Genomic DNA, 11,528 nt, shown 5'->3' with positions numbered 1-11,528 from the left:
AGTCCTGCCTCAAGAGGGTAAGAGCACAAGATGTGAAGTTTACAGACAGCATTTTTTTGCTGTTTTCCCAGAAAACAGTAAGTACAGTTACTCCTAAATGGCCTTTATTCAACACTGAGCAAAAAGATTTGTGACATGCCTACTACTAGCAAAATACTATGCTCATTTATTTGAATATTAAGATCAAATTTAGCTCCAGCCCAGTTCATATGCATACAAAATAACATTACAGAAAATCTAATCAAGAACTTGATCTAATTCCCCTTTGCTTTTACTAAAATAGTTCAGTTTCTCATTAGCTGCTCCAATACCAGAAAAACACCCTATTACAGTTTTATTTACCTTAACATGTGCTCTAGACTTAGCACAAGTATTTGACAATAGGACAGTGGGCCAATAAATGAAGTATTATGTATAAAACTTTATTGTACAAAATTAAGGCCTTCACATTTCATAGTTCACTAATAGGTAATTTTTAAAAATCTACACAAAAATTTTACTTGCATTTCCAGCCCCAACTATTAGAATGGCCTGACCAATTGTTATGAAAACAAACACTATAAATAACTCCAAGTCCTTTAAAGACAACTCTCCCAAATGTTATTTCTTGGCATAGGTGATCTTCATGGCATGAGATGGTGTGATCTTAAATCCTTGTAAAGCATCCCTGGCAGCTCCAGCCTGTCCATCATTTTCAAATTCAACAAATGCAATGTCATGCCGCCCAGGTACCAAACGTACTTCCTTGAAACCAGGGAACCTGGGAAGAAAAGCAATTTATATGTATGTAAATTATTTATATATATGTAAATACATATATAATGTTTACTCTGTGTTTAAACTTATTAAGCAACTTCCTGGAAAGTACTATTTCCTACCAAGAATCCTGAGTAGGATAAAGATAATTAATAATATTATAATTAAAATGTAATTAACACTAGAAGAATTGCAGGATTAATATAAACTAATTATATTCTTGTCACTGTATCCAAGCTTTGTTTTCAGTTTTACTCATCAATTAGAATTCATAATTCAAACATCAGTGGTAATTCATGTCTTTATTTGCTAAATTTGCAGACTAACTTTAATTCATGGTTAATCCCAAACCAAATCAACGAGCTTGTAAGAAATTACTGCTGTATGGTACACAAATGGATTCAACTCATGAAAGTGCTATTTGTCCTATCAGGAGAATCTTGGAACACAGACTTTTTAATAATAAAACTTACTGATTAAACAGCATGGATAACATCATCTCATTAGTCTCTTCTGGTAAATTATTAAGGAATAAAATATAGTTTGGAGGGTAATCAGGGACCTATTAAAAAGAAAAAAGGCAAAGTTAGCTTGTAAGTATGAAAAATATTGTAAACCATTTGGCTCTTACATAAAATCTAAACTCAAGAGAGGTACACTGTACAGTTTATTAGGGAATATGAAAACTTACTGCATGCATCAAACACTATAGCTGAAAATCAAGACCAGAGGAATAAATATAAACCTAACAGTAACTAAGTAGACATTCAAATCACTTAACACAAATTTGGCAAACTATAAATCTTATCAGTTTTAAGTATTTAAAAATATTTAAACCAATATTTAAATTTTGTCATAATTGGAGGATTCTGTCATCTGGGTTACATAATTGAAAGATCCTAACAAAACTAGAGAGGTGGCAATATCACCCTCCTTTAGCTTGCTACCCAAGAACAGTGATATTCAATTTTCTGCATTACTGCTCACTACCTTCCAGCATTTAAGAAAATTGAGAACCACTATTTGGTGACTTCTAATATTTTTTGCAAGTAAACGAGATGTACATGAGTCTAGTTACCCACAAATAAGTAGAAACAAGCCCTGTTATTAGATATTAAAAACTATTTGATTCCCCATCCTCAAGTATTAAGGATCTATAGGGAGATCATCCTGTTTATAAGAAAAAGCTTCCCTCTCTGGCTAATTTTATGGGGAGAAAAAGATAAAGTATAAAGAACAACTTAAATGAACAATTTAAGGCTTAGAGAATTCAGTGCTGGCATTTGTAAACTAGAGTATAATTGTTACAAGAGTTCAAAGAAGGAAAATAGGTAATAAAGAAAATGCAAATAACTTAAAATCAGAGCAGCAAAACCTCAGTGATATAAGGAATTCTCTAAATTAAAGATACATGGTACAGACTGAGAGCTGTCAGAGGGGAGGTAGGTGGGGTGAATGGGATGAAAGAAGGCAAAGAGAATAGCCAAAGAACATATACACACAGCCCATGGACATAGACAGCAATGTGGTGAGGGCCAAAGGGATGGAAGGCGGGATCTGGGGACAGAGGGAATGAGGGTGGGAAATGGGGACATCTGTAATAATGTCAACAATAAAAACAAAATATAACTTTTTAAAAAAGAATGTTGTCAGACCCTAGCACCTAGGAGACAAGAAGGAAACCATGAGTACATAATTGAGGCTTCCTCTGAGGCCGTTAGCAAGGAGATCTGGAAGAGTTTGTAAGCTATCTATATAAGGAGACTTAAATATATTTATGCCGAGGAAGAAAGAGCAAGGGTAAAAAGGAAACAACTCAGTGAAAACAACTTTGTGTAAGTCTGTTAGAAAAGCTGGTTTAGCCCTTCAGCCAACTGGAATAGAAACGAGCCATGTGTCTGTACAGCCCTTGGCTACGGAATGTTTGCTCCCTGCCCTCACAGTTCAAAATCTGTCACTTTGATTCCCTCACTGATTCATTAGCCAAAGTGAGGAATAAAGTCATCTTGGTTTTCTCCCTCCTAAAGGAGATTAAAATATTCCGAGTGGGTTTCTACATTAAAGTGCTATACAACTTAATGTTATATCTTACAGACAGAATTATTTTTAGTTTTTGGAGACATGCAAGTTGTTATATGTTGTTGCTACTGCTTTATATAAAGTTTTATTTTAAAGCACCACACACACAAAAAATACTACCTGAGGGTTTGGCGTTGCATTTCCTTGGGGGTTAACTGAATTTGGTGCTCCCTAAACAAAAGAAAGAGGAACAGTTAAAAATTTCAATCCCTCTAAAAAAAGCAGCATGTGCTTATATTTATAATTACTACATAAAAATAACATTAATTTAAACAGATTTCTTATTCCATTTAGTTTTACTTTAAGAATTTACATCTTAGCTCTGACTCAAACATTCATGTATTTGGCTTGTCATGTATTTTTTAAAGGTCTAACCCTAAATTTTAGATAGTATGTCATAAAGTTATGCCTTAAAGTTATGAAGAAATATAGAAGAGAAAAAACAAGGGAACAATTTTTCTTAGCTTTTTTTAAACAATTAGACAAAAGTCAAGCACTATACTTTGTGAAACTGACTTCTAACCACTTTTAATCTAAAAGTAATTACTTATGGATGATAATTTTACTTTACCTATTATTTTAAATTAAAAATTTGAATTCCTGAATTGTTCAAAGAAAGCAGGTTTGAGTGGAGTACTCGTGATTAAAGATAATATATATGGTTTATAGGCAGCGGAACTTGAGAAATAAGTCAATAGATATAATATATTCTGTGAATGATGAACTGTCATACAAATTCAAATAAAACTGTCAAACATAAATCTGCACATGTAAAGGTTTATATTTTAATTTATTTGAACATTAATATTGGAACTTTAGAACTCAACCAGTCCAGCTTCTTAAAAATCCACCTTTAAACATATATTCATAGATGTGCATGCATGAACCTCAAAGACATTCCTATCAAAATTTAACACCAGAAAATAAAGAATTTTTGTCCATCTTACCAGACCAGGCTTCTTATTAGCAGTCAGTGCTGTCTGTTCCACAGTTTTGGCTTTCTTCTTTTCTTTTTTCTTTTCTTTGTCAGCAAAGGTGCCACGCATTTTAGATATTATATCTGAATCTGTTTTTGCATACTGGATTCGCTGTTTTAATTATTTGAAAACAAGTTACTTTTCATTATGCTCAAGGTTGTTTACACTAGTCATTAACATTTAAAATTTCATTATCCAAATACACTACAAGATAATTTTAAACCCATCCCTAAGGGAATCTGTGAAATGTGCTAAGTGCTAAATAAAAATAAGTTGTGGCCTATGATTCACAACTTATACAAACTTAGATTCAACTGTGCTTTCAGAAGAAAAACCATAGATTTTCATATGAGAAAAACATGCCTGTGAAACAGCTGTACCACTGCCTCTCTCCATTTAATAAAAGAATAGAGAAAACTGCATTTGAATAGAGAAAGTCGCCTATCCCTTAGCAGGGACTCTCAGTAGAAGGGTGTGTCAGTTAGCTGTGAAATGTGTTCTTCGGAACTTGTTACTTCCAAAGTTAAAGCACCAAAAATTGGGAATGACTTACTTCTCAATCTGCTCTATTATTCTTAAATAAAATAACTAATAGTGGCATCAACTTGAACTTAAAATGCTTTGAAAGGAAACAAAAACGTGGCAGCACAACTTGTGCAACCAGGCCACTGGCTCATTCTTACTAGGCCACAGCCAGCAGGACCGGTATGCACAACTAAGACTACAGGCCAGCGTTGAAAAACATCGGTCTAGGACAGCATTTCATAAACTAGAATGTGCAATCCAATTACTGGAAGAGTTTGTAAAAGTGCAGATTCCAATGCATAGGTGTGGGTGATACTACTGGCATGGCTGCCACACTCTGAGTAGTTTTTAGGTCTTGGCCTAAAGCATTATCACAGAGCTGAAGTCAATGCAAATAACTATCCTGAAACTTTTGCTATGAGTTAAACTGTTATCTACAGTGTACAAAACCGCAAACACCGCGTCCCTGGAGCCGTAAGAGCCGAAACTCTGTCTCTGAGCATATCAAAGCACAACAATCAAAACACACAAGAGCCCTGGATGGGTGGCTCAGTCGGTTGGAGCATCCTCCTACACCAAAAGGATGTGGTTTGATTCCAGGTCTGGGCACATACCTGGGTGTTGGGTTCAATCCCTGGTCGGGGTGCATAAGGGAGGCAACCAATCGATATTTGTCTCCCTCTTTCTCTCTCCTTCCCTCCCTCCGTTTCTCTCTCTCTAAAATCAATAAAAATATATCCTCAGGTGAAGATTAAAAAAATTTAAAAACAAGATATGCAACAAATCACTATTCAAACTGTCTTATACAGCAAGAATTCAATGTCAGTATGCAAGGAACAAGTGACATTTTAAAGTAGTGTGGGTTTGAAAACAACAAATCTGTCAAAACCAAGAGCAATTCTTTTTCTTTTTGTTCACTTCATCTAGAGATGAATGTACTGGGGAAACAGGAGGGGACCAGGCTACCACTAGGCATCCTCTGGTCTGGGCTGCTGTGCTAGAGTAGCTCTAAGTGTACTTATCCCTGCAAGCAACGCTGCTAGTCTCAGACATCATCATTTGACCAAAGGTAGGCTGAGAGCTTAGACTAACTCTGACAACTTAATTCCAAGGGTTCCCTCCCAATCCCCTTCCCTGGGTCTTCTATCTTCTCCCTGACCTGAGCAGATCTCTGGTGTCTGTCCTTTTGACAATCACCTGTGACAATCTCTGATCTCAGCCATCGCTTTTAGCTGGCTGTTCTAGAATGGTAGTTCTCAGCCAGAGGTGATTTTGCCCACCAGGAGATAGCTGGCAATGTTAACTGGAGACACTGCTGGTTGTCATGAAACTGGCATGTAGTGGGCTGAGGTCAGGGATGCTATCAAACACTACAATGAACAAGACAGACCTCCACAACAACAACAACAACAACAAAATGATTCAGTTCAAAATGTCAACGTGCCAGTGTTGAAAAACCCTGGTGGAGACTATGGATAAAGAGTAAAAGCCCACCCGCAGCTTTGAGAAGAGGCAACGTTTATATTTAAACCAAAGGTTTCACCACAGAAGCCCTTTAGGGTGATTCTACTTTATTGAGGTATTTTTGGCATTAAATGATCAAATGTCCTTGAATCAGAGAATAATTTTGCTCTGAGTTCTAAGTTATAGCAAATTTTGCTCACTTTCTGATTGGTATGAAGAGCAACTATAACTACCTCAATCAGTACAAACAAGATGGCTCAAAGAATGTTCTTCTCCCTCTCCCAGGATGCCACAAATTCAGCAGGTATGTGCTACCTTCTTGAAGGCAGAGAATGGAAATCATACAATACCTCTCAAGCTATTTTGGTTTTGTCCATATGAACTGTCATAAATTAAGAAGTAAATTATAAACTCTAACACTGTTTCTATAAAGATACATAAAACAAACGCAAACTCCCTCTAACATACAGATAAAACCAGAAAGCAATAGCTATAGTTTCAAGTGTATAGTTACATATCTACTATACCACAAGTAGAGATTAAAGCCAAAATACTGAAATCAACTTACCATTGGTTTACCATAAAATGGAAATCCTTGTAACTGTCTCAAGGCATTTGTGGATGAGCCCAATTCTTTAAATATAACAAAGGCTTGCCCCCTCATTTTCATGGTCTTTAAAGCTACAATATCTACAACATGGCCAAACTGAGAAAACAGGGCATACAGGGATCTCTTCAATTCTGTGTAAAATTAGAGGGAAACAACTTATTTGTGAATGAAACAATGACTAAATTCTTCATAAACGACACTGAATTAAGTGCTTCCCTACCATTCATGTATTCATTTATATAGTTATACATTTTAATAACATCAGACTATAAAGCTCTCTGACTTAAAACGTTATTTGAAATCATTTTTTTTTATTATTATTATTAGTTAAGGTATTACAAATGTGTCCTCATCCCCCCCATTAACCCCCAACCTCCCCCGCACACACAAACTCATGCTCCCATCCCCCTGTTGTCCATGTCCATTGGTATGGCTTATATACATGTATACAATGAGTGAAAACAGATTCAACACATTTTTCAGCCCTTACCTATTTTATTTTTAAGCCTTAAAATCCTTACCCAATAGGGATAAACCAAAATTTCGGGCACTGAGAAAGATAATTAAATGAGAAGTTTTGAAGCAGTACAATTTCTTTTTGGCGGGGGGCAGCAAAGGTGGAGATTTATGAACAAGGACAGACTCCCACGTGGGGAGGGGGAAAGGTCCCATGAAACAGTAGTTTTTAAGACAGTAGTAATTAAACACATTTTGGCTACGAACAAATCTTTTTAAAGCACACTCACCTTCTTTTTTAATTTTGTCATTCATATTGTTGATATAAATTGTATGGTTTGGTCTGATATCCATCTTTTGGGTTAAGCTGTCCAAGCAGCCTGAAGAGACAGTAAATATTCTGTTACAAACAGGGAAGACTTAACTCATGCTCTTGGTGTGACATTAGGACACAACACAAGTGTTACTAACTTTTCAGTTCTCCTTCATTCCCTAATGCCGGAAAACATCAGTTTGGCAGTAGTCTTTAAAGCTCTCCAACTCTTGCTAGCCTTTTTTTTTTTTTTTTTATTAAAACAAAAGGAGAATAATGCTTGGTGGAGCACTAGTACCTAGTAAGATTTTTAACATTACTTTATTCAATAAATTTTATACTTATCTTCCACTTATAACCAAGTGATATTGTTTTTCCATCTGCCTAATAAAACAACTTTACTTTTTAAATTATTTAAACCCCGAGATTTGAAGAAAAATGAAAAAGAAACTAGCAAATGTACAGCCAGTAAAAACCATTTAGAACATTAATGAAGTTTGCCAAGAACTACTACTTCATGTGTACAATTACAAAGCACTTTCATATCTGTCACTAATTTATACACATCACCACTTACTGTCCTCACTCCACAGTTATCTTGAGCCAATTAAAGAAATGGAGCGCTAGCCGGTTTGGCTCAGTGGATAGAGCGTCGGCCTGCGGACTGAAGGGTCCCAGGTTCAATTCCGGTCAAGGGCATGTACCTTGGTTGCGGGCACATCCCCAGCAGCGGATGTGCAGGAGGCAGCTGATGGATGTTTCTCTCTCATGGATGTTTCTAACTCTCTATCCCTCTCCCTTCCTCTCTGTAAAAAATCAACAAAATATATTTTTTAAAAAATAAATAAAGGGATGGAGCTGTGAGAGATCAGTACCGCACGATGGTTAAGAGCTCAGATTCTAGTATCAGCCAGATCTGAATTCAAACCCAGTCTGTGCCTCTGGCTAGCTGCGTGACTGGGGAAGGTCCCCTAATCTCTCCGGTCCCCATCTGTACAATGGGGATGGTGGTCAACAGCATTTAGCCTGGAGAACTCAGGAGACTAAATGAGACAAAGTCCCAGCACAGCGTTCCTGCCTGGGCAGTAAGCGCCTAAAGCCGCTGCTATTAAAGGTTAATGAAGGGACTTGCCTAAGGTCACGCGGCTAATAAGCCGCAGGCCTGGAAATCCGCCCTTGCCTTCTGCTCTCCGCACTCCTCTTCCACACTCACCTCAATAGTTCATCTTTCACATCGTTTTGAGTTGCAAATTCTGACCTTGCTTTGTTCCCTAGGCCGTCCCACATATCCTTTAACTTCACAAATACCTAGCTTCACCCACTGTATGTGAAGAACACAGGATGACTGGCAAGGAAAGGGCCCGCGGACAGGGGCTCCGCTTGGGCGGGCAATACGTTAAAAGGCAGGCTTCTCAGAGACCTGCGGGCTGCTCATCTGAAACCTGAGGTCGCCAATAGGAGGGAAATGATCAGAGGGGAGGCTCAGGGTAGGTTGGATGGTTGCCTGGACGACTGCAGGGGCACCGGGGAAGCTTCTCAATCCAAAAAGGAGCCTCCGGAAGCTACACGAAAGCTCAGAGCGAGCTGGAACCAGCAAAGGGGCAATAATCATCCTTCACTTCGTACAATCATCCCTCCTCTCCCGACACAAGCACAATCGCCCAAGGCCCCGGACCGAAGCCCAAGGAAGTAGCCCCGTGGTCCCGGACCCTACACGTCTGACTCCAGACAACACTCTTAAGATGGGAGGCCTCGCCGGAGCGGCGCTGCAGCCTCCATTCCTCCCCCGCCCGCTGGCCCAGCCTTCCGCGAACCCCAGGTCCGGTACATCCAGCCCCACCACGCCGCCCCGTCCACTCGCAGCTCCCACAAGGGAGCGCTGGGCCGAGGGCCAACCTGCCGCCTGGAAATCGAAACAGCGGGACACAACTCATTCAAACTGACCTGAGGCCCGCCCGGCGTCCCGTAACCACCGAAAGCCGGAAGCGGAGCCAGGAACCGGAAGTGACTGCACCAGGATCCTCAATGGAGCGCAGATCGGTGGAGGAGCCGAGCACCGAATCGATCGATGCCCCGCGGCTGCGCCTGGAATCGCTCTGCGCATGCGCGCCCTGGCGGGCAGGGAGAAAACGTGGGTAGGGGGTGTGGGGAAGGAAGGGGAAGGAGCCTGTGGGAAGTGTGTGGGTGAAACAAATCGTGGGGCCATAGAGTGAGAGAATAGGGGAGCGCAGTGATTCATGTCCCCACCACGACTTTGCGCGGCTTTAACCCACGCAAAGGTAGCGTCCATCTTTCCAAATCCTATACAGTTTTACAGGTGCGGCCGCCCATGCCCACTGCCAGGGCAGGCGCCCTAGTTTCGCCTGCCCTTCTCTGGGCTCTGGCTGCCCCGGTTTAACCTCACATTCAGGGCAGCCAGCACCCCACAAGTCTCCTCCGGTTCCTGGGCTCTGCGGGAGCTCTCCAACACTGCTGATGGGCTTGCATCCCAGGGACACCTCCGCTTGAGGCCCCAAGTGGAGGGAGTCTGTGTCGCTGTCCAGCTCTCTCACCTTATGAGGCAACCACACTTGACAAATGACCAAACACCTGTAAGATCATCGGCCTAAACGCACTCAAAACTCATTAATTTTCTATCATCCTTCCCACCTCCCCACAAAATGCCTATATTGTTCTAGGGTAAGACACGTTGTTGGTGTTTAGGCCAAGCTGAACGGGAATTCCAAAAAGGGCACATACCCATTCATCCATTCATCAAATATATGTAAAGCATCATCTGAAATGTTTGTTATGAGCCAAGGGGAATCTAATCTTGTTATTCCCTTAACGCCTCAACTTCCTCATATGTAAATTAGGGATCATAATAGTAACTACTTCTAGAGTTATTGTGAGGATTAAGTGCACTCAATATAAAGTGATTAGACACAAAAGAAATGGTTCATCAATGTTATTTGTAAATGCTGGACATATGCATGGAGGGACCAAATAGATGGGTCTTATAAGATAGGGATTTTTATTTTAAAAGGTCGCCTAAAGTTGCAATATTTTGAAATAATGTAAGTTTTTTGAAGGCGGGGATTTTTGTCTGCTTTGTTCACTCAGGCAGCTCTAGTAACTAGAAACGTGGCTGATAAATATGTATTGAATGAAGGGATGAATAAACGAAGCTTCATGGAAAAATTAGACAACACCAAACAAATGTGATGTTTTATGAAGATGCACAGAAGTGTAGGAAATAATGTTAATCACAGAAAAGCATTATTTTATAATATGGATGTAAAATTGAGAAGAAATGTAAATAGTTCTGTCTCAGTTAAGGAATTATGAGAGAGTACCCTTACTACATTAAAAGAAATATAAACAAAATTAAAAAATTTTTGAATAGCAAAGGACAAGCTGCCCTGCACACTAATATGGACATCTGACCAATTAATTATGTTTGATGATAATGACGATGGCTAACCTATTTTTCTGAAAATAACTGTAACCTGACTATATTATGCAAGTCATTCTGGCCAAGAGCGCATCATAACTATTAAGAGAGGATAAGGTGGATATTAACCCTTATCAGATATTTTCCCATACAGTAGATTTCCTTTTCACTTTGTTGATGGTTTCTTTTGCTGTGGAGAAGCTTTTCAGTTTGAAGTAGTACCATTTGTTATTTTTTTTTTCTTTGTTTCCCTTGCTCTAGGCCAGCGGTTCTCAACCTGTGGGTCGCGACCCCTTTGGGGGTCGAACGACCCTTTCACAGGGGTCGTCTAAGACCATCGGAAAACACATATATAATTACGTATTGTTTTTGTGTTAATCAATATGCTTTAACTATGTTCAATTTGTAACAATGAAAATACATCCTGCATATCAGATATTTACATTACAATTCATAACAGTAGCAAAATGACAGTTATAAAGTAGCAACGAAAATAATGGTGGGGGGGTCACCACAACTTGAGGAACTGTATTAAAGGGTTGCAGCATTAGGAAGGTTGAGAACCACTGTCTGGGCGATATATTGGTGAAAATACTGCTATATCGAGATGCCAGAGATTTTACTGCTTATTTTTCTTCTAGGACTTTTATGGTTTCACAATTTACATTTAAGTCTTTTATCCATTTTGAGATTATTCTTGTGTATGGTATAAGTTGGTAGTCTAGTTTCATTTTTTTTTTTTAATGGTGAGACTTTGCAAAGGCACTCTACCTGGAAAGAAAAAAATACAGTACCTGTCCAATTTTCCCAACACCATTTACTCCATTGTATGCTCTTACCTCTGTTGTCAAATATTAACTGGACATATTTGTGTGGGTTGATTTCTGGGGCCTCTGTTCTGTTCCATTGGTCTAT

General features: G+C 39.1%; 1 protein-coding gene across 3 annotated transcripts; it reads right to left on the bottom strand.

Annotated features, from left to right (window-relative positions):
* Positions 1-401: 401 nt before the first annotated feature.
* On the bottom strand, positions 402-9,260 carry SNRPB2 (small nuclear ribonucleoprotein polypeptide B2). Of its 3 annotated transcripts, XM_036322822.1 has the most exons (8): positions 9,125-9,157; positions 7,339-7,418; positions 7,158-7,247; positions 6,370-6,542; positions 3,783-3,923; positions 2,956-3,006; positions 1,230-1,318; positions 402-760 (listed from the first exon to the last, which is right to left on the bottom strand). In XM_036322822.1, the coding sequence occupies exons 3-8, from the start codon at positions 7,219-7,221 to the stop codon at positions 601-603; spliced, it is 678 nt and encodes a 225-aa protein (XP_036178715.1). In that variant the 5' UTR covers positions 7,222-7,247; positions 7,339-7,418; positions 9,125-9,157; the 3' UTR covers positions 402-600. The 3 variants fall into 3 exon arrangements, with proteins under 3 accessions (XP_036178715.1, XP_036178714.1, XP_036178716.1); XM_036322821.1 differs by lacking the exon at positions 7,339-7,418 and having other exon boundaries at positions 9,125-9,260; XM_036322823.1 differs by lacking the exons at positions 7,339-7,418; positions 9,125-9,157 and adding an exon at positions 8,394-9,009.
* Positions 9,261-11,528: the final 2,268 nt, after the last annotated feature.

The sequence above is a fragment of the Myotis myotis genome, unplaced genomic scaffold, assembly GCF_014108235.1.
Source record: "Myotis myotis isolate mMyoMyo1 unplaced genomic scaffold, mMyoMyo1.p scaffold_m19_p_9, whole genome shotgun sequence".
Lineage (NCBI taxonomy): Eukaryota > Metazoa > Chordata > Mammalia > Chiroptera > Vespertilionidae > Myotis > Myotis myotis.
Note: the sequence above shows the minus strand (reverse complement) of the source record. Positions and strands in the feature narration are given on the sequence as shown.

What these genes read in the sequence shown, in the direction of transcription:
- SNRPB2 (XM_036322821.1), bottom strand. Translation starts at nt 7,221, where the DNA reads ATGGATATCAGACCAAACCATACAATTTATATCAACAATATGAATGAC. An exon ending in CATTTTATGGTAAACCAATG is followed by an intron (nt 3,924 to 6,369) that starts GTAAGTTGATTT and finishes TAATTAAAACAG; the next exon opens with CGAATCCAGTATGCAAAAAC. An exon ending in TTATCCATGCTGTTTAATCA is followed by an intron (nt 761 to 1,229) that starts GTAAGTTTTATT and finishes TTTTCTTCCCAG; the next exon opens with GTTCCCTGGTTTCAAGGAAG.